The sequence below is a fragment of the Phalacrocorax aristotelis genome, chromosome 17 (genome assembly GCF_949628215.1).
Source record: "Phalacrocorax aristotelis chromosome 17, bGulAri2.1, whole genome shotgun sequence".
Classification (NCBI taxonomy): domain Eukaryota; kingdom Metazoa; phylum Chordata; class Aves; order Suliformes; family Phalacrocoracidae; genus Phalacrocorax; species Phalacrocorax aristotelis.
In genome coordinates, this window is record NC_134292.1 from 4,239,222 (window position 1) to 4,260,707 (window position 21,486).

General features: G+C 53.8%; 1 protein-coding gene across 2 annotated transcripts in view; it reads right to left on the reverse strand.

Annotated features, from left to right (window-relative positions):
* The window catches only part of ASTN2 (astrotactin 2), a 358,803-nt gene that overhangs the window by 119,440 nt on the left and 217,877 nt on the right, over positions 1-21,486 (reverse strand). For both annotated transcript variants that reach the window (XM_075111901.1, XM_075111902.1), the window contains 3 exons: positions 10,547-10,671; positions 10,007-10,111; positions 8,291-8,470 (listed from right to left, as the gene is read on the reverse strand). In XM_075111901.1, coding sequence (XP_074968002.1) covers positions 8,291-8,470; positions 10,007-10,111; positions 10,547-10,671 — 410 coding nt within the window. The remainder of the gene's footprint in view (positions 1-8,290; positions 8,471-10,006; positions 10,112-10,546; positions 10,672-21,486) is intronic.

Below are 21,486 nucleotides of genomic sequence, written 5' to 3' on the forward strand. Positions count from 1 at the left end.
GGGCACAGTTGTAGCATGTTAATCTGCCACAGAAAATAGTTACACTGCAGTGCATTTATTTGTTGCTATCAACAACGTAGTTGCAAATCTGGGGGCACGACAGACAATATAAAAGTAGATTTTACGGTGGCTGCCACGCTACAGCAAATTGTTTGCCACTTGTGCTACAACATGTATGCAACAGGTGATTTTTTTCAAGCTCCCATATACTTTCCCCTAGTGAAACAGCAAAGTAAAACAGGCTTCAGAGCCACTGCTGCTGCAGGCGGTTGCTTGGCAGTTCCAGGGTTTGCAGAAGCAGCGCCGGGAACAGATTTTGGCAGGATTTTGTTTTTTTTTTTTTTTTCTCTCTCCCTGTTCTGCTCAGCCAAAGCGCTGAAGAGGGCCGGCACAACAAACGCCCCGCTGTGTGATGGAGGTGCCCCTCCATCAGGGCAATTTCCTATTTTGCTGTAATTTGCTGGAAAAAGCTTGTGGAGAAGGGAGTAGGAGCTAAGACACCAGCGCGGTAGATGGTGCCGAGGGAGGGAATTGAAGCCTCCTTCCCCCCCGAGCTGCTCTGTGTGTTTGCCAAGGCTGCCAACTCGCACATAATTATTTACGTTCTCTGCTTCTCTTTTTTGGGTGGGAGGGGGCAGTCGCCTAAGGTCTGTAACAGCAATTTGGGGAGCCGACCTCATCCTGCATGTATGTTTTTGGAGATGACGACTATTACTGGGCCCTTCTGCAGTTAATTACGTTGTAACTCAAGGCATTTTTTCCAGTATTATGGTAATGGCAGTTCCTCTCCTACTGATCTCTTTTAAACATTTCTCCAGTTTCTAAGAACTGCTCCAAGCAGAAAGCTACCGTGGACCTGAATAATTGAAGCAATATTATCTATGATGATATGTACCTCTGTCATTTTCTGTTCCAATGGATTTTTTAAATTTTTTTTTTTTTTTTGCAATAAACATCGCACTACTAGCAATAACATTTCCTGGAGTGCTTGAAGGGACGTAAAAGCTGGTCCAGTAAACTGAGCAGTTGGTTACCCCAGCCTGTTCCTGGTTACGCAGTTCAAAAAAAGCATCTGTCATCTGTTTCTCACTCAGAGATTCAAGAAAAATAACACTACCTTGCGATGCACTGGTGGGCCAGGACACTGCCTCGGGGTGTGTGTCACCTGCGGCTCTTCTAGGCTTGCGTTCCAGGCAGAAAAGGAAAACAGAAAACCTGCTGTCCCTCGCCCAAGGTATGCACATCCCTTGAGAAAGCTCGATAGTGACTGTGAGGTGATTTTGCAGAGCTGTGTTACTTGCCGTGGTGTGTCCCCCCCCGTTGTGATCGTCTGCCAAACCAGATGAAATGGAGTAATTAAGGATTGTGATGAAATAGTTTGGCTTCTGCTCTGTACCTGGAGAAAGAGCTTGTCTGGTTATACATATGTGTTTGTTTTTTAAAGATTGTGTAATAAAGGAAAAAATTGATCCAATTAAAAGTGCGCTGCAAATGGCTCATTTTCTTACTAAAAACACTTCATCTCCTCCCTTTGGTGGCAGACTGGTTTTTACAGCCAGTGGGATTAGACCTGGGAACACAATGGCTACGAGACCCCTGTTATGCTGTCAGGTTGCAGAGGATAAATCTGATCTCCTTGGCAGGTCTCACGTAACTTTATCTGACACTTCCCTACCCACCTCCTAAACAAATACTCGAGTTTCGTACCTCAGTTCACGCCGATACTCCCACAAAGGCAATATCTTACTTTTCGCTGCAGCCGATACCTGATGTTTTAAAGGTCTGGTTGAAATTTACTGGCACCGAGCGCTCAGTTATGGGACGCGGGACCCTGGCTGAAGGCTTCATCGCCCATGTCCCTGGCTCATCGAGGGGCTTTCTGGCTCGGCTCTGCGCCGCTGCAGAGGTTACGTGTTTGCTGGGGCCGGTAGGAGGGCTGCTGTGAGGGTTCGCCTTTTATTCTGGATAATTTTGATAAATGCTGCAGAAAATCATATTAGAAACAGTGTATTTAGGTGGAGCCAAAGGAATGCTAAGCCATTTGCCACTCGTCTTTCAAAGGCATCAGTACGTCAGCAGCACGTGCAGGTCCTCCCCTGGCCTTGCTACCCGGCTGGGTTTGCTGATCTGGGTGAAGGTTTTTATTGCTTAGACTAATCTCAGATGATACAAAGCAGCTCTTTAAACAGATACGAGTCACTGGTTTATCAAACGTATACGAACCTGCTGTGCCGGTGCTGTTAGACTTACCCTGCCGTTTTATGAGAAGTTATGATTTCTTAGGGCAGCGGCAACTAAGCCACAAACATTTGTTCTGGGCAGGAACTGACAGCCAGGGTTTCTAAAGGGATGTGGGGGAGAGCCTGTTTCTTAATCAAAGGGGGCAGAGCTACAAAAGTAAAAATAAAGCCAGATGCTTCAAGTCTTTTCTATTGTATAGCTTAAGTGATTTTTCTGGGTCATTACTCAATGCGAGGATTTAAAGTTATTTCATTTTGCACAACTAATTACTCTACTTGCCTGGCAATTTTGGATTACAATGAGCAGTGCATAAGGTCATTTAGCAGACTGAGTCACAGCACATATTTTAGTCTAAACTAAATTTCACGGCTACCAGCTAGATTGTTTTTTCCTCCTCCCAACAAAATGTCAAAATCGGAGGTTTTGAAATAAATATAATGACATAAACTGCAAGCAGTAAGGGTGTTACAAAGGTAATAGAGTGGTTGTTTATAGGAACAGATCTCAAGGACAGGGAAATTCTATACACTTTATTTCTGACCAAGCAGGTATAAGGGAAAGCCATTATCTCCTTTAATAGATGCAAAGCTTGCCTTACAGCTTTCTTAATGCACCTGATCGTGTCTAGGAAATAAAAACTAAAGGTTCCCATGGACTACTTGAATCTTAACTGTGTTAAGGCAGTACCAGACCTGAAGGGAGATAAATGAGACCTTGAGAGGACAGAAGGGATCCACAGACCTTACTCAGAAGAATATGGACTGCTACTTTAGCAGAGCTCGAGGCTGTAGGCTTGAAGGGGCTTGCATTTTATGACGATCTTTTGTCTAAACTCCTGAGTTCACAAAAACGCATGAAAACTGTAACCTCTGAAAGGTAAATACAAGCAACAAGATATGGTCCAAGGGAAGAGAAGCAAGTACTGGTGGGGCTGGTGGGCAGAAAGCCTTAGGGAATGTGATAGGACCTGCCAGGGCACAGCCCCTCTGTAGACTACTTTAATCCAAGAGGTCTTACTGAGAGGGAACATAGAATCATAGAATCATTAAGGTTGGAAAAGACCTCTAGGATCATCAAGTCCAACTGCCAGCCCAAAACCCCCAGGCCTCCTAAACCATGTCCTGAAGTGCCACATCTATATGTTTTTTGAAAACCCCCAGGGATGGGGACTGCCCCACCTCTCTGGGCAGCCTGTGCCAGGGCCTGACCACTCCTGTAGTAGCAAAATTTTCCCTCATCTCCAACCTAAACCTCCCCTGACGCAGCTTGAGGCCGTTCCCTCTCGTCCTGTCACTGGTGACCTGGGAGCAGAGACCAGCCCCCCCCTCACTCCAGCCCCTCTCAGGCAGCTGCAGAGAGCGAGAAGGGCTCCCCTCAGCCCCCTCTTCTCCAGGCTAAACCCCCCCAGCCGCCTCCCAGCACACTTGTGCTCCAGACCCTGCCCCAGCCCCGCTGCCCTTCTCGGGACACGCTCCAGCCCCTCAAGGCCCTCCTTGTCCCGAGGGGCCCAAACCTGAGCCCAGCATTCGAGGTGGGGCCTCCCCAGGGCCGAGCACAGGGGCCCCATCCCTGCCCGGCTCCTGCTGGCCACACCAGTGCTGACACAAGCCCGAGGGCTGGTGGCCTCCTTGGCCACCTGGGCACTGCTGGCTCATGCCCAGCCGGCTGTCAGCCAGCACCCCCAGGGCCTTCTCCGCCGGGCACTTCCCAGCCCCTCTGCCCCAGGCCTGGAGCGTTGCCTGGGGTTGGTGTGACCCAAGGGCAGGACCCGGCACTTGGCCTTGTTAAACATCTTTCACATCTGTAGCAGCCACTTTCAAGGCTCAGCTTGCTGAGTGCCCAATGTGGCCAGGCAACCTCAGCCAAGGAAACTCTATCTAGTGATCATAGGAAATGCAAGAAAAACAAACATTTCACTCACCACAGACCTAAAGTACTGCTGCAACCTAACAGTTGGGTGGGGAAACCCTCTGAATCTCCTCCACCCATGCACAACACACCCCAAGCCCATCAGCACCGCTCCCCACTCCCCAGCTGTGCATCTCCCCGGTCCTCGGTGGCAAGGGAGAGGAGCTCCCGCGAGCCTGCGTGCTCCTCCGCGGCAGCACGCTACCGGCACACCCTTCTTTTTTCCAACTTTTCCCAGCTGGAGAACAGAAGTCTCCCATGCTGAGGCTCAGCTAGTCTGCACCATGCGAAGGAAAAGAGTTGTCACTCAAATGCTTGACAAGATGAGACCCTCCGCATTACTGCTGATAACGTCTCCATTTTCTCTAAGTGCCGGAGCACTTACAGACATTTGTTCTGCATTTTGTGTATCGCAGTGGGAACGAGCAAGCTAGAACAGCTCTTGGAGAAATCCCACTGGGGCTGTCAGATTTTGCTATCAGAGCAGTTCTTCTCTTTCCCTAACCAAGCTCTCCTCCTCCTCCTCCTCCAGCCAGACCGAGGGGTCACAGAGCAACCAGGTCGCTGATAAACCTTCAGCAGGGCCTGAAGCGGTCCGTGGCAGGTGGGATTTGCTGGATGGAGGGATGCTCTCTTTCCTCCTGTACATCTTGTGACTTTGTGGTGGGCTGACCCTCATCCTCCAGCTCTAGTTTTATCACTGAGCATGGCGTTATACGCTGTGGAACAGCCCAGTTTGGGTCAGCTGTCCTGGCTATGTCCCCTCCCAACCTCTTGCCCACCCCAGCCTATTCACTGCAGGAACAGAGCGGGAAAGAGAGGAAGCCCTGATGCTGTGCAAGCACTGTTCGGCAGCAGCTAATGCGCTGGGTCGTTATCGACACTGGTTTAGCCACAACTCCAAAGCATAGCACCACAAGGGCTGCCACAAAGCCAGGTCACTCCATCCCGGCCAGACCCAGCACATTCTTACACACAACAGGAGGTGGCCAGGGGTGTCGTGTTTGCCCCAGCCGCCAGATGAAGATGCTCACACAGTTGGTGTGAACTTAATGAGGTACCATCGGCATTAAATGCTGACTTTGATGGGGGAGGAAACCAATGTGGGCTCTTGTGGCACAGATCGATGGCTGGGTCAATCTCAAGGTCCCCACTCAGAGGCCAATCCAATGACTTAAAGCTGCACAGAGCCAGAGCAAGCAGCCCAAAAACCCAGGCTTTTAATCACTCTGCCCAAAATAAAATTGGGATTCCGTTTGGTTTGCTCACGGGCTAACGTGGCAGCTGAGGGGGAGCCTGGGGGATGTTTCCATGCCTGCCCTGAATGAGCATGGTGCTCGGTGTGCCGCAGCCACGCAGGCGGGCAGCCATGCCTTCATGCCTCTCTGCCGCTCTCGTTTGCAGGATTCACTCCTGGGAATCCTTTGGAACAAGGGCGGGCAGCTCCATCGCCTCGCCTCCCCCCAGCACACACCTTATCTGCTTGCAGGAGGAAAAGGAACATTTTGCATTCCTACAAGCAGAGCAGCCTGCAAACGCCGGCGGTGCCTGAGCCCACCCATCCCGGCGGGGCGGTGGGTCCAAGCAGCGAGAAGATACCAACTTTCTGCTGTCCCTGGTGAGAGCTGTATCTCTTTCTCCTCTCTTTGGCTGAAGGAAGCGCTCTGCAGACACCGACCCACATCACGGGCTGCTGTGCCGGCTGCAAGCGCGGCGTTCGGCTTGCTCCAGCCTCGGCAGAGAGCCAGCGCCTGGCCCGGCGCTTTACAAGGAGTCCGGCTGCCAGCGGCGCGGTCTCTTCTTCGAGACCATGTTTTCAATTAGGGCTCAACGCACAGATTGTGCGCTGTATTGGCGGAGGCCTCCTCCTGAGACCTGCCGATTGATTTATGAAGTTGATTAAAATATTAAAATAATTTTGTGAGATGCTGCAAACATGCTGCAATGTGCATTTTTTTCATATTTGGTGCCATTCCAATTAGCTCAAGTCTCTCCTCTCCCCCTCCTCTTCTGACCTGCTTTGTTCGCTAACAAATTACAGTTATTGCGGCCTTACTTTTGTATTTATTAGAGATGATGCATATGTGCGCTCTCTGAGCAGTTCGGAAACGGGCTGGCTAGCAGCAGGGAGCCCGGCGGGCCAGAGCTGTTTCTGAGTGGAGAAGGCATCCAGAAACATCTAGCTGGAGCTATTTATTGAGATCCTCCTTATGTCACTGGCAAGATGAGGGTAAGTCTGTGGAGAAGCTGGGAATAAAATCCATCTACCATAAACAGCAAGCTCTCACTCTTAGCTAACAGGTTTCTCCAGCAGAAAGCCCTGGGTTTCCTGTGACACCTTCTTCTCTGTCCACAGAGCCGATCTCCCCCTGTATCAGCAAGAGCCCCGAACATCCTCCATGTCCTTCCAAGAGCATTTTTTGGCCAGCAAAGAGCTAAGTACAACACTGGTCCCCTCTGCAGTACTGATGGCCCCAAAGTTCAACCTCACCGACCCCACCAGCTACCGAAGCTGCAGGCGGGGCCACACACGAAGACCGAGCCAGCACCCGGCATCTAAATTCATGGTCAGAAACTGAATGCTTATGTCCTGGCATTACATGCAGAACCCCTGGGGGATCCCTGCGGACCCACAAGTGCTCTGGTGCTTCGCGGGCGCTTGGGAAGGATGCTCTGGATGCCCCCAGCGTGCCGGGGCGGCCCTGCGAGCGGCACGGGGCGGGCACAACTCCAGGGGCGTGGGCAGGAGCTGGGTGAGGAGCGAGGGAGCCCGCCTCGGCCAACTGCATACCATGGACTAAAAAGGAAATTATTTTGTCAGTGAGCCACTGCTCGCCTTCAGGCCCTGTGCCACTGCACGGCTTTGCAGTTGAATCCTGGGAACCGCTGCTGCCCCCGGCCAGGGAGAAGCTGGGGGCTCAGAAGTGGGTGGTATTTCACCACTGGATCAAGTATTGCCACCGTTCATTTCCCCTCTGGCCCCAGGACCGTGAAGCAGCAGCGATGCTCATGCCAGGCTCAGACCTCGGCATCCACCTCTCCTTCCCACCTGGCATCTCCAGAGAAACCCTGTGTGTGCGGTGATAGCGCTGGGACCATGGAGCCACGCCGGGTCTGCTCCCCACCAATGCATTTACCCGGGGATTGCAGGGAGCATGCCCGAATGATTAATAACATCGCGAGTACATAAACACCACGTTACCTCCACGACGCTTTCTCCCGCTGAACAGGGACACTGCTATGGCAAACTTCATTTATCACTATTTAAAACCCAAACAAACGAGTACAGGGTGTTATAAATACGCTTACAAGACGAGCTGTGCTGGAAAGACAGAGGAAAAAAATGAGCAGAAAGCGATGGAGGCAGCGGACAGAAGCACACATCTATCTGCTGGCTCACACAAAACGAGGCCGCCGTAGGCAGCGCCCACGGGGCAGGATGCAAATGCCTTTCAAACCTCCATTACCATTAGCCCTGCAACGGGTCCTATGAAACACCACAGATGTTTTTCAATGGAAAAACTATCAGACCTGGGGAATATCCCCAGCTACCTGGAGGAGAGAGATGAATTGGTAAATGGAAGGCTACAGCGATAAGGGAGTTTTTATAAACATAACCTAATTGTATTACTTCAAAGTCCTGAAGTTTATTGCCCTGTTTAATGATGTGTCTCATTATTTATGGTGTAGCACAATGAGTCTGCTATTGATTTAATACACTTCCTTAAAGACCATCATTGTCACAAGCAATAAAATGAAGCCATTCTAAGACAGCTCAATTATGTCACCTCTCCATCACCCAACCCCAAGCACCCCCGGCGTGCCGGGGCCACCGTGGCAGAGCTGGAGGCAGGTGGTGAAGAGGGTCCCTGTGGGGAATGATGGAGCCAGAGTGTGGCAGTCGAAGGGCAGAAGCAGGCAGGAGCGGGCAGGATGGGTTCCCCTGGCTCAGGGCTGCTGCCCATAGCCATGTGCCACCATCTCCAGCTGCCGGGCACTAAGTTTGGTGCAGGTCTCCTGTCTCTGGCCACTAACCAGCACAGTGGCAGTGTATGCATGGGGGAGAGGGGCTGATGGGTGGAAAACACCACGAATTAATACTGGCATTTGTGCCACAGCCCGTTTCTGCCGCACTCCTCACCTTTCTGGTACTGGAGCCAGAGCTGCTGCTGGACCTTCTTGCTGGGGAAGTGGATGGTGCAGCTGAACTCGGAGCCGTACAGCGCCTCCACGATGTAGTGGGAGCCAAACTGCTGGATGAAGGAGAGCAGCTCCTCCCGGCTGCTGTCCTTGTTCAGGATCTTCAGGATGTTTGCAAAGCCTGTGGGAGGGAGGCAGGGGATCGGCAGGTCAGCCAGGCAGGGCTGCCAGCCACAGCCCGGGGGGAGGGAGGCCCAGAAGATCCCCTGCTCAACACACACAAGTCCCCACGTGGGTGCAAAGTGCAGTTCCTCCTCTCTTGCCTCCATGCTTTACATGATCCTTTGGAATGCACAACCTGCTGTTTACCCTGGGCTGTGGCTCTGGCATCCTCTATGATTCTTCTCCCTACAAGATTTCTCAAATCAGTTTGTAGGGATGTACACGTGAATGCATGTGTGCACAGACACACATATTCACGCAAACGCACAAACACCCTCGCACCAGCTCCATCCCCTTCGGCAGGCTGCGGGGACATCATCAGCGCTCTCCCCAGAGGATGTGCTTGGCCTTTGCTTTGCAGTAACCATAACCAGAGGTGTTCTCCTGGTGTGATTTATTACAGATTGCACTGCAGACCATCCCCAGTGTAAATACCCTGCACAACCGATAACTTTTTTTGGGAAAGCTGGAGACAACCCGAAGGGACACACAGGGCTGGGCTGATGGAAGCTTCATGGGTGCGCAAGGGTCGGGGCGTCTCTTGAGCAACTCCCTGCAGCGCCCGTGCAGACAGCGGAGACTGCTGTCACGGGACAAGGACGTGGACCCTCACTGCTCTACAGAGATGAAATATCGTGGAAGTATTGGTGACTAAATGACACCCTGGCATCATTTAGAGCTGGCTGATATAATTGTTTTGGTTCAGTGGTGGAATGGAAAACATACTGCAAGAAAATACGTCATAACTGTCACCAAAATGAGGTTATCTGGCTGGTTGGTTGGTTTATTGAAGGAGAAGGCTAGAAGAATTAATTCTGAGCTGAACTCAAATATTTTGTTCAGCTCCAAGCAGGTTATTTTGTTCTGGGGTTGTGCAGCCTGTCTGCATTAAATCTTTTTTTTTTCTTTCTTTCCCCATTTAAAAACAGGTTGATTTTTAAATAAAGAATGCGGTTTTGAAATGGAAAAGCAAAACATTTCAGGTTGCAACAAAATGTTTCAGCATTTCTGAAACAAAATGTGTAGCTATAAAAACATGGAAGTGAAATGTTTTGACGTTTCCAAGATCCTCCTGCCCGCCCCTTCTTCATCTGCGACTCCCTGCTTTATATGACACACATTTACAAGCGCTTTGGGTCCTTTTGAAAAAACATTTTTTCAAGAACTTACCGTTTGCCTTACATACACGTATACACAGCCATCCCCATGTGAATCCTCCCCGCAGTGTTGCTTATTAGCTTGATCCTGGCCCTGACGCCAGCTCTTGGTTTGTGCAACGGAGCCACACAAACTCCCTGCCTCGGTTTCCCCCCTGTACAAAGGAGGAAAATCTCTCTGCCTGCCTCTGCAGCAGTGCTGGAAGCCTCAGTTACTGCCCGTTCAGAGCCTGGCGGTGGGAAACGCTGGTGAGGTGGTAGCACAGATGCTAGAGGCAGAAGACCACCACCCACCCACCCGCATAGACACACGTCTCCCCACCGCTAGAAACCCTCACCTGTGGAGAGGGTGATGGAGCTGAGCTTCACCCTGTAGAGGTTGCTCCTGACCCGCCAGTGCTGCACCATGGGGTAGCCCATCGCCTCGTCGTACTTGATGTCCCCTGCAAAGGAAGAGCCAGCACTCAGCCCCTGCCGACCCGGCGGCCGTGCTTAGGGAACGCTTACTGCTCACACCGAGCAACTGCTTTGCTACACACCACAGGGGCGAGAAACAGCATGGTAGCAGGGGCGAGAAACCCCCTCCAGCAGTCATGCCATGGGGTCCCCAGGGTGCTGGCAGGACCAGCATTGCGGTGGCATGCTGCGGCTGCCAGGAGCTTGCGGGGACGGAGATGCTGCTTTGCCATGCCAGCGTGGACTTGCACAGCCCATATGCTATTTCTGCCCAGGGGATGCAGGAGGGATGCCATGAAGGACCCCAAGATGCTGGGGGTGCTGATGCCCCTTTGGGCCCATGCTGGGATGCAGGGTGGGAGAAGGGGCTCTTGCTGTTGCGCTTGTCCCCAGTGGGGGCTGAGCCCAGGGGCAGCTCGTACCGGTGAGAAGTTGGAGGTCGGGAAGGGGCTCCGAGAGGACGCCGCGGCACTGCTCCTCCACAGGCAGCGGGATCACCATGAGGCCATCAGCCAGCTGGGGGAAATCCTTGATGAAGTTATTCTCCCTGCAGAGAGAAAAAGACAACTGCAAAGCAACGATGCAGGCCACAGCCAGGCAGGGGGGCTGAGCCGCCCCGGCGGCACAGGGACGGATGGCCCAAGAAGGCAAGGGGCATCTCCTGCAAGCAGGAGACCTGACAAGGGATGGGGTTTGCAGCCCCTATCGCCACCTGCCCCTGGCTCCGCAGCCCTCCGATGTGGTACTTAATGAGCTCCCTGGGGACTGTGGCTCTGTTAGCTCTCCGGCGGCGTGGGACCGCTCTCAGCCTGGGAACCCAGCCACTGGTTTTGGCCTGGATTTTCAAAGTGTGCCACTGGAGAGGGGCAGACAGCAGTGAGGAGAGAGGAATGGCTGCTACACCCCAAAGCTGCCCCTTTCCACCACCTGCAGCATCTTCCCAGTACGGGACCATGACCAAGCACCAGACCAAGCCCCGCTAGGGCTCCCCATCCCAGGCAGCATCATTGCCCCCACGGCTTTGTCCCCAGACGACTGGCTCTCCAAAAGGAAGAAAAGGTACATTTCTAGGCAGACGACAAAAAAAAAAGCCAGTGTGTGCAGCTCATGGTGCAATTTTACCACACATGCGGGATCTTTTCTAACCTTGGCAGGTATAACATTGTATAATAGGCCCCTAATGAATTGTTTCTAGAACAACGATACTGGGGAAATTATTTGAAATGGTGAACAGACAGGTCTCTGGGAGACAAGCCTCCCCCGGCAAGCAAAATGCCTCACGCCTGCGCAAAGGAAACAGGAGGGGGGATTTTAAATATTGATCTTAGAGCCAAAATATAGGCCAGGAAACTCTGCATCCTCCGGGTGCAGAGACAAAAGGGCAGCTGAGCAGAAAAAAGGGAGGTTCCTGCAAAATCAGGTCAGCCCCAGAAGCCGGGGGGAGGCTCAGGCTGGCACCGCCTGCCCCAGCTGCATTATTCTGAGTAGGTTTTCCTTTTAACAGCTTCTCAGTTCACTCCCCTTCCCTGGTTTTACCCTCTGCAGCTTGACCCTGGGAGGGATGCTCCATCATCCCATCATCATCTTGCAAGTGGGGACACCTTGGGCACCTCCAAGGGTCCTGCTGTGGTGGTACGCCGGGCTGGTGGAGCACTTCCCCGGGGCCCTCCTGCTGCTCTAGGGTCAAGCTACAGCCGGTGCAAGCTGTGCCAGTGGTGAGCAGGATGCCATAGCCCCACGCAACCAGCCTGGGGATGCTCCCAGCCCTGAGGCAGGTGAGGAGCACTGGGATGAGCAGCTGCAGGAGGCGACACACAAGCAGGGCTGAGCATGGCTGGCAGGCAGCTCTGCCACCAGGCAGCAGCCTGCCTTCACACTGTGCCCCTGTCTCGAAGCCACTGGCACCTGATTGCATCTCAGGAGCTTCACTTCAGGCGCTGCTGGAGAAAAAGTGGCTTATTTGTCTGAGGGGAAAAGCCTCTCGCTCACACGTGTGCTCACAAATCTCCTATTAATCATGCCAGGCGTGGGATCCCTGTGGCGGAGCGGTGCTTTGCTGTTCTGAGCCCTTTACTGTCGTAGCGATGCAAATGGGGAAGTGCAATTACTGCCGGAGCTGGGAACCGTGTGGGTGGTGGGAAGCAGGGGCTGCAAAATTAGGCAAGTCAGTCGGGAACCCGGGAAGGAGCGTGTCGGTGCCTCTGCTGCTCTGCCTCAGCAAAAAAGGGAGAAAAGCATCAGTGCTACCAAATCCCAAAGCCCCGGAGAGGCACGATGCCGCACAAGGAAGGCGGGATACAGCTGTGCTGAGCCCGACTGCCGGCCCGGGGCATGGGGACTGTCCCTCCCTGACAGGTCAGCCCTGCACCTCAGGGTGAGCACAAGAGCCAGGCAGGTCATGGCAGAAGCCTGTCCAGGCTGCATCCCACCTCCGAGAGGACCAGGAGGGACACCTTCCTAAGTGTTGTCCCACCACCCCGCAGCACAAGGGGACAGGCCTGGTGGTGCCAGAAGAGCTCAGTCATGGTGGCCAGAAACACAGGGCATGGCAGACACCAGAAGACTGCATTAACCCTATGCCCTGCACCTGAGCATGGGGCAGAGAAGATGCGAAGAAGCGGCGTCTCCTCCTCCCATGCAAACCCACCCGGACCATCTCACCGACACCCGCCCTTGCCACCAACCCACAGATCACCTCTCCCTGGGCGCGAGCCCAGCTCATCCGGGTGGCAGGACAGCCCGCGGGGGCTGGTGGTCCATGCACAGGCTGCTAAGGAGGGAGAAGCTGGAGGCAATGCACACCAGCATGAGGGGAACCCGCGCTCAGCAGCTGCTGCTCAGAGCTGACGCCTCTATGAAAAGGTATTTACTGAAAAGCCGCGCTCTGTGGTGCTGCTTGCTGTCATGCCATTTGCTTTAACCGCTCTGCAGTCGAAAGGTGGAGGAAAAACAAGGGGCAAGTGTGAGACAAGGCGTGGGCATACATACTGGTGCGTGCCCACAACGTGCTCCCATAATGGGAGGGCACAACAGTACGAGGCAGGGCTCCAGGAGCACTTTGGTGATGCATTTTCACCACCAAAGCCTTCCCGCATCTCCTCCCTCCCTCCCCGTCTCCAGCCCCCGGCTCCCTGCCACCCCAAAGCAGGGATGAGCCGAAGCCCCACAGAGGGGAACACCCGCTGGGCGCAGGGTCCGAGCATGGCGCAGCCCCCCCCGCAGAGCCCTGGCAGCCAGCACCGCGCTGAGCCCCCACTGCTTCTGCGGGGGCAGGAAGGCAAACCCGGAGGGGGGATGATGGGGACACCCAAAACCGCTTGTGCCAGGCGGCTGCTGCCCGCGGCGTGCCTGGCGGGCGTGGAGGGCAGTGTGCTGCGGAGCCGCAGCCGGCAGAGGGCTGTAGCTCCTTTTCCACTGTGCCTTACTAATAACCCGGCAGCTCGCAGTGCTGCTCGCTGTAAAGGCACAAAAAGGAGTTTCTGCCAGGCTTTTGTGCTCTCTGGAAGCTCTGATCAAAGGTGTCGGGCTCTGTGCGAGGGGCAGGGACACAGACGAAGGGATGGATGCCACAGCATCCCTGTGCATGTGCTGCCACACGTGCCTCCCTCTGGGGCACGGCCGAGCCACCGGCACCTCTGCATGGGTTCACACCTGAGGGTCCATGCTGTTTCCAAGAGGTACGGCAGTGCCTTTGTGACCTCTCAGTTCCTACCAGCTGTGGAGCCAGGTTTATTCCAATGGGATCAGGAGAGAGCCTGGCAAACCTATCTGCTCCCTGCAAGTCCTAGCCTCAGAACATCCTCCTCTGTCCTGTTCTGCCCCCAGCATCTCCCCAACACTCACGGAGCAGATGCCTGATACTTGCAGGAGCAGCGAACACGCTGCTCTCTACAGCATGATGGACACTGAATCTACTCATTGACTGGCAGCACTGCCCTGGTGGGGATCTGAACGTCTCTCAGGGCATTTTGCAGAATCTGAGTCATTATGCAAGGAAACGCTGTCTCTCCCTTGCAGCCCTAGTCCCCAGGAGTACGTGCCTCCCTCGGGGGGGGAGCTGACTTCCAGATAAACGAGTCTTGATGCTGAGGAAGGTGAAACAGCCAAAGGCTTCACCGAGCTCTCGTACTGCCAGGGTGGGCTGAGGAGGAAGGCAGTCGCCTGGATTAAACCGAGTTCAAAATCCTGGCTTTGACGGACACTTCATATTAACCTTGGCCGAGTTGTAAAATGTACCTGTTGCCTCGGGTGACACAGGTAACAGAGAGCAGCTCCCTCCATCTTGGGGTGCTGGCGGGGTAAATGCAATTAGCGGCTGCTCAGGTACCAGGGGGAGGGCTCAGGCAGCAGGAGCCTGCTGTGCCAGTGTTCTCCTGTCCTTCTGAAATTAGATACACCAACTAGAGATGCTTTCAGGAAATCTGACCTTAAATAATACACCCAAGGTCACGCAATACAGCTGTGGCATGGTGCAGCGTAGGGCTGCATTGCTGTGCTCTGCAGTGCTGGTATCATCTCATGCAGCCAACTGGAAGCCTCCAAAAAGGAGCAGCACCCTGCAGCATCCCTGAGCGAAAGCCCGGTTTTGGGGGAGCAGGAGAGCCTGATGCAGGCGCTGGGGAGCAGCCGGGGTGCTGTGTTCCTCCTGAATGGGGCCACGGCTGCTGGGTCCTGCTGCATGGCATGATTCTGCTGAGCCCTGGGGCACCTCATCCCCTCGCTGAGGCACTGAAAGCCAGGGCCAAGCTCACAGTGGGATTTTGGCCCACACTTGCAGTGGGATTTTGGCCTGCAGTAGTGAAAGATCAGCTGGTGACTCACATTCATTTCATTTTCCTGTTAGCAACACCGTTGGGTGAAGGAGCAGCTTCTCCTCCTTGAGCCGGCTGTGGCTTCCTCCCTTCGCACTTTGCCCCCCAAGGACACAACCTCGATGCCAGACTCTGCCCGCGCACCCTTTCGGAGACACTCCTTGCTCCTGTACAGTGCCTACTACAAATCCAAGCATCAGCTGGCATGGGGCTTCCTGCCTCCATCTGCCACTGACAGCAGAAGCACACCCTGAATCGCAGCAACTGGGCAGATATATTCATGATCGGGTAAAAAAAATTTATATATATATATATATATATATATATATATAAAATGACCCCACAAGTGATTAGCTGATGCCCTGAAGCGTGAGATTTAATTACCCTCATCTGAGCCGGCACAGCTACAAATGTTAATCACGTTATCATCCAGCGTGCTTATGTTCAGCAAAGTGACTAAGTGAGGACTGCACTTTCTGCTATGCAAGTCTGAAAGGATGCCTTCTCTGGCAAGAATAATTTATTAATCTTACTTCTTTCTGTCCTGCAATGGCTTGGGGAGAACAAGATGGATTTGAGGTTATTTAGTGCCAGCTTTTGACCCAACTTTTCCTCGGAGGAGCTTTGCCGCTGCAGTGGCTGCAAGCTCACAAGAGCCCAGCCTGTATCTGACACGGGGACGTTCAGAAATAGCTTCTTCTTAGTTTGTCATCACCAAAAAAAAATGGATCTGGAGTTACTGGGAGACAGGAAAGAGGGTGTCCTGTTTCCACAGCCACTTCGGAGAAGGTAAGCATGCCGTAAATCTCCCCCCACGCATCTCCATGACCTCAGGCACTGGTGAATTATAAAGGCTTAATGCAAACCCTCTGAAGCAGCAGTTACTTACTCCAAATTTACTGGTCATTAATTTTAGTGAGGCCCCACTCCTGTGTAACGAGGCAGGATAAAAAAGGAGAGACCACTCAGGTTTTGCCAGGCCCCAGAGCCCCCTCAGGCTCCCCAACTTTCAGCCCTAACCACCATTTGCAACGATGCGTGGTCAGACTGGGCTGGGGGGAAGAGAGGAGAGCACCAATTCCGAGCTGCCTGTGCCCCCCAAATCCCCCCAGTGTGGCCACAGCCATCACTCCCATCCCTCCATCAGCCCCGATGCCGTGGATAAGACCAGTATCCGTGCTGCCCAGCCCTCCCTGCCGCATCCCCAGCGTACCCCACTTCGGTGCCAGCAATAAACAGTTCAATATTCAGACAATATTCAATAGCTGCCTTACCCCCTCGGTTCAGGAGGAATTAGCATTTAAATTGAGGCATTTCAGGGAAGTAAATCACAACAGCGCTGGGGCCGCAGTGCCTGTGGGCACGCACGGTGCTCCTCAGGGCCGGTGTGATGTGCCCACAAGCACGGTGCTCAGCACCATCCCCTCCACGTGCCCTCAGACCAAGCCCCAACACCTGCCCCAAAACCCTCTGTGGGGCGGGGAGCGACCGAGACCCCCCACCCTGTGCCCACACTCCCGCCATCCTGCGGGGCTGGGGCTGCGCGATGGTGAAGCCACCGGCTCCGTAACAGGGAGGTGTTGGAAAGGGCTCAGCTGATGCTGGCGAAATGCCGTGGGCTCGGTCTCGGTTGCTCTTTGATCCAAGCACTGGAACACTAACTGTGGCGCCACACCGGCACGGCTGTGGGAGGCCCTTGGTGACCCTTGGTGGCCCTTGTCACACCCAATTTGGGGACACCGAAGCATGCGGGAGGACGGTGAGAGCCGCAGGACCGGGCAGAGGGTGGTGGCTGTCACCAGGGACCGTGGCTGGGAGCAGGAGCTGCAGACCCCACTACTGCCTGTGCCACCGGGCATGTGGTGCCGTGCAAGGACCCAGCCATGGCACAATGATGGTGACAGCCACTAAAGGACATCTGGACATGGGACAGCAGTGACAGCCAGACAGAAGGATGCAGTGGGAGCAGCACTGCTCTGGGGGAGCCAGCAAAGGCAGGGAAGGGGATTCCTTCCCAGTGAATAGTTTATTCACCATAAAGCAGGAATTCAGTTGATGCAAAGCTATCTGTCAGCTCCACTTGAACTCGCTGCAGAACCTGAGCAGAGATTTTTTTTGTCGTCCTTTTTTTTAAGTAAAAATAGATGGAGGAAAACAAATAGTTGCCACCACTGTGTTGCCAGCACCTCCGTGCCTGCCACGGGGGTTCTGCACCTCCCTGGTAGCTAAAGGCAAGTCTCAACGGAGACTGCGACTGCTTTCCCATTCTCCATTAGCGCACCAGAACATCAAATTCATTTCACGGTAATCCAAAGCATGTTGCTGCTGGTGTTTTAATTCAGCTGTTGAACCGATAACTCAACTCTCCACACTGCTCATGCCGAGCCTGGGTCAGCAGCAGGACCCTACCTCCAGTGCCCCAGGACCTGCGTGCCCATGCCCATCAGCACCGTCCTCTGTCAACACCAGACCATTCCAACCTGATTTTCCTACAAATCATCTCCAAACATCCCCCAAATGCTAAAGCCTTCCCCTGCTCCGCACAGCCCTGGTGACACCACTGAGCACTCAGGACAACCCAGCCAGCAGTGCCCACCACCGTGGCACTGGTGGGCCAGTGAGGAAAAGCGCATCCTCTCCTGAAGCCATTTCTAAAGGAAAGACACAGGAATCTGCTTTGAGATGGGGAGATGGAGAAGCCACAAGCAATAGGAGCAGAGATCTCCCTCCTGTACCCTTGTGAGCCCCGGCATGTGGCTCTGGCCAGCAAAAGCAACACAGCTCAGGTAGAGTGCCCATAGCCATGCAGAGGGACTCCAAGAGGCTCCCCAGCCTCTCCCAGCTGCTGGCTCTCGAGATGCCAGGTCCCGGTGACATCTTCAGTGCCCATTTATCACTTTTTATTATCCTCTCCACCCTGCTCCCCATTATATAGCTATTTATTTATTCCAGTAAAATGTGTCTCCTGTGGGTCAAATCCTGCGCTAGGCTGTGGATCTTTCTTCCTCCGGAGTGCCTGTTGGGAGCCCGCTGGAACAGAGTGACGAGTGAAAACAAATTTGGAAAGTTACGGTTCCCACAGCAACGCCTGGCGCCTGTGTAGCAGGCAGTGCGCAGGCACACAAAGCTGGATTTATGCTTTAATTACGGAGTTGGGGCTGCAAGAAGAATCCCATGCAAAGCTCTAGTTTTCAGCCCCTTACACAACTTCACAAATATATGGGTTGTTCCCGTTGGGATTAAAATTTCCCGTACTTAACCTAAGCTTAAAGGTGATTTTCTGCAACAAGTTTTAAGAGAAGTCAAAAGTCCCCGTTTTAGAGTAGAATGAAGACAAAAAGCTGACACATCCCCAGCTGGGGAAAGGGGAAAGAGTCACAACCTGTCTCTTGTTTGCCTGTAACTCTGGCATAACTTGCTCTTGGAAGCCCATACCCACAGAGAGCAAACCCCTCAGGAGGTGAATGCATGAGAGCTACAAGATACAACTTGGTGCAGAAGCTGCCATCATTAACACACAAACCCAGGTGACATCTCCTAGCTGCATCAGGACCAGAGCCCAAAATACCAGAGTCCACGGACAGTGCCTTCCCTCTGACAGAGCAGGACCCCAGCTCTTTGCCGGAGACCGCTCACACCACCAACAGCAGCAAGGAAGCTGATGAAATACAACCCAGCGTATGACTGACCTATCGCTTTCCATCTTTAAGTTGCTCTCTCCTTACTATTGCCCTGCTCGAGTCACATCGTGTAGGTGCATCATGTCACTTAGGAGCATCATCACCCAGAACAAGCCCTTCCACACACACCTCTGCTCCTCCTCTCCTTGCACAGGGGAAAAGCAGAAGAGCAAGTAGCCAAAACCTCTCTCCCTCCATGGCTCTGCCTGATCTCACCAGCTGGACAGGTTTTGGCCTCAGCAGCCTTGTCCTGAGCCTGCAACCTAGTGGTGTGGCCAGGAGGACAGGTCTGAGCCACGTGCCACCCTTCCTCGATGGGCAGGTCTGCGAATCGCCTGACAGCTGATGTGGCTGCTGAGAAATTTGCCCGTTTGCAAGGGCTGGTGCTGCTTAGTGCCTGCCAGGAGGATCCACGTCTTGCTCCGCATATCTGCTCTTCAAGGTGTCTCCCTCCATTAGTTTTGCCATCACTGACAGCCAAAGGATCTGACCTTGTTGGCTTCCATAAGCCCAGCAACTTTCAGCTTTTTAACAATTTGGATGGGGAAGTGCTGTGAAGACAGACAGACCTCCTGGAGCTGCTCACAAAGCTTCTGCCCACCGGGCTGTAGCCACTGCGAGATGATCTGGGGCTGGTTTCTCTACGGGCACGGTTTTTCTATGCCTGAGCAACCCAGAGCCAGGCTGGATGCCTCCTCTGAATGATTATTTTGGCGGCAAGCTGAGCCAAGGCTGCAGGTCCTTTTGCACGGGTTGTTTGGGTGCTGTTTCCAATCATTTCCCGAGCATTGCTCAAGCAGCTCCAGGCGTGCCTGGTGCTTTCATCAGGGTTATTTGTAACGAGGCAACAAATAACAAAACTCCCACTGACTTCAGAGGAGCCAGGGCCGCACGCTGGGGCTTCCCAAGAAACTGGTGTGAGGCTGGTGCCTGACTTGTATCCAGTTCCTGGGGGATTTAGGCATGGCAACCTGAAGCCATTGGCCTCTTTGCACGCCAGCAGCCCCTCGCACCAGCAGCTTTCCCAGGGAAACCCACACCCCAGCTGCAACGGCCTGGGAAGCGCAAGCACTGCCTTTTAAATAATATTTGCCTTTCCAATGTAAATGCAGACCCAGCTCTACGCTCAGCACACGCATCCATTCTCTTTTAACAATTTGGGATCTTAAGCACTCTTTTCCCCTCTCCTAAGCTTCATCGTTAACCTTTAAGATGGAGATAAGGCATAAGAGTTTGGAAAGGAATCAGGAGGGACCCTGGAAATGAGCCAGGAGCAGTGTTAATACTGGGCTGCACATCATATCTCTTCAGTTCTTCTTTCCCCCCAGGGTGATTCGGACTGCTCTTGACTACCACCATGGTATTACAAACTCTAATGAGGTTTGGAAAATAAGAAACCCACTGCGGCGTGGGAGAAACTAATAGAAATTGTTTTGTCTTCTCTCTATTAGTCATTAGAAGCAGAGGAAGAACAGCCACAGGCAGTGGCAGGGCTGCAATATCACCACACATTTCATATGCTGGCACTCCAACAAAGTCATTTCAATGCAGTTAATGCTCCTGCTTCCCCTCTACTAAAGGCCTGCCACACACCAGCATGGGCTCCAGCTGTTCCAGGGTCCCTGTGCTAGGATCGACCGAGCCTGGGGTGATCCCAGTGGTGCCCGGTGCCCATGCAGGATGTTTGGGCGGCCCGTGGCTCTGCCCAGCAGCAAGCCTGCCAGCATGGACCACGGCGGCCGCTCTGCAGCGAGCTGCTGTGCAGAGCCTGGCATCCCCCGGCGGCTGGGGACAGGCAAGGGAGGCAAAGGCAGCGCCCAGGCAGGGCAGAGCTCAGGGACACATCTGTGAGCAGCAGCTCCCAGGCGCTGCCAGGCAGCCAGAGCATATGGTGAATTAGCTGGGATTTGTGACTGCATCTGCGAAGTCGCGTTTCTGTGTGCGAAGTTAATGACGGAAGCCACGAAACGATGCGCGCAGTGAGCCGGGGAGGGGTGATGGCACCTGCAGCGATGCACCTCTTGCCATCCTCCCAGGGAAAGGTGGGCACTGAGAGCCAAGTCCCGCTCCGGGGCTCAGCAAGGTGCCTTGGAGTACCTTCCACTTTGCTTCCTTCCTTCCAGCTCTGCGGGCCATTGCACCAGGGCTGCGCAGCTGCCTGGTGACAAGTGGCGGTGCCATCGCACCTTCCAGATGTTCACCTGCTGCCCATGGGTATGGGCACAGCTGGCGAGTGGCACCATCCCCTGGAAAGCCGGGGCATGGGCATGCAGGCTGCACCAGGCTCCTTTGGCCCATGCGGGGAGAGAAATGAACTGGTGAAAACGCCCCAAGCTTTCACCTCGAGAAAACTGTTATTGCAGGTGACAGCCCATGGGAGACTCCTCCTCGCCCAGCTGCCATCTGGGCAGCGTGAGAGCACGACAGCAAGGGAGCATCGCTGGGGGATGGGGAGGAGGGCGAGTGATGGTGGGTCAGTCCCCACTGCCTGCTCCTGCATTCTTCTGCACTGAGCCATGGCTCCAGCATCCAAGCCAGGTCACACTGCCCAGGAAACGGCTGCGGTGGAAGATTGAGGAGATCTCCTGGGTTATCCCACGTGTCCTATGGGTAGGGTGCGGCAGGGGATGGGAGGGGTCCCAGCATAGCTTGTCCACCACCATTGGTGGACAGCGGGTTTAACTGACGGGGCCCAAGACCAAACCTAACGCTTGCCTTCAGGTTTACGCAGCCACGAGTTACACTGCAACATGCAGAAGGGCAGATTCTCCATCCCTGGAGAGATCACTTGGGATGGGAAAAAGCAAGACAAAATCTTCTGCTGCACCACGGACTGCATCCAAGCCCTGCTGCTAACTCGGAAGCAGGTAT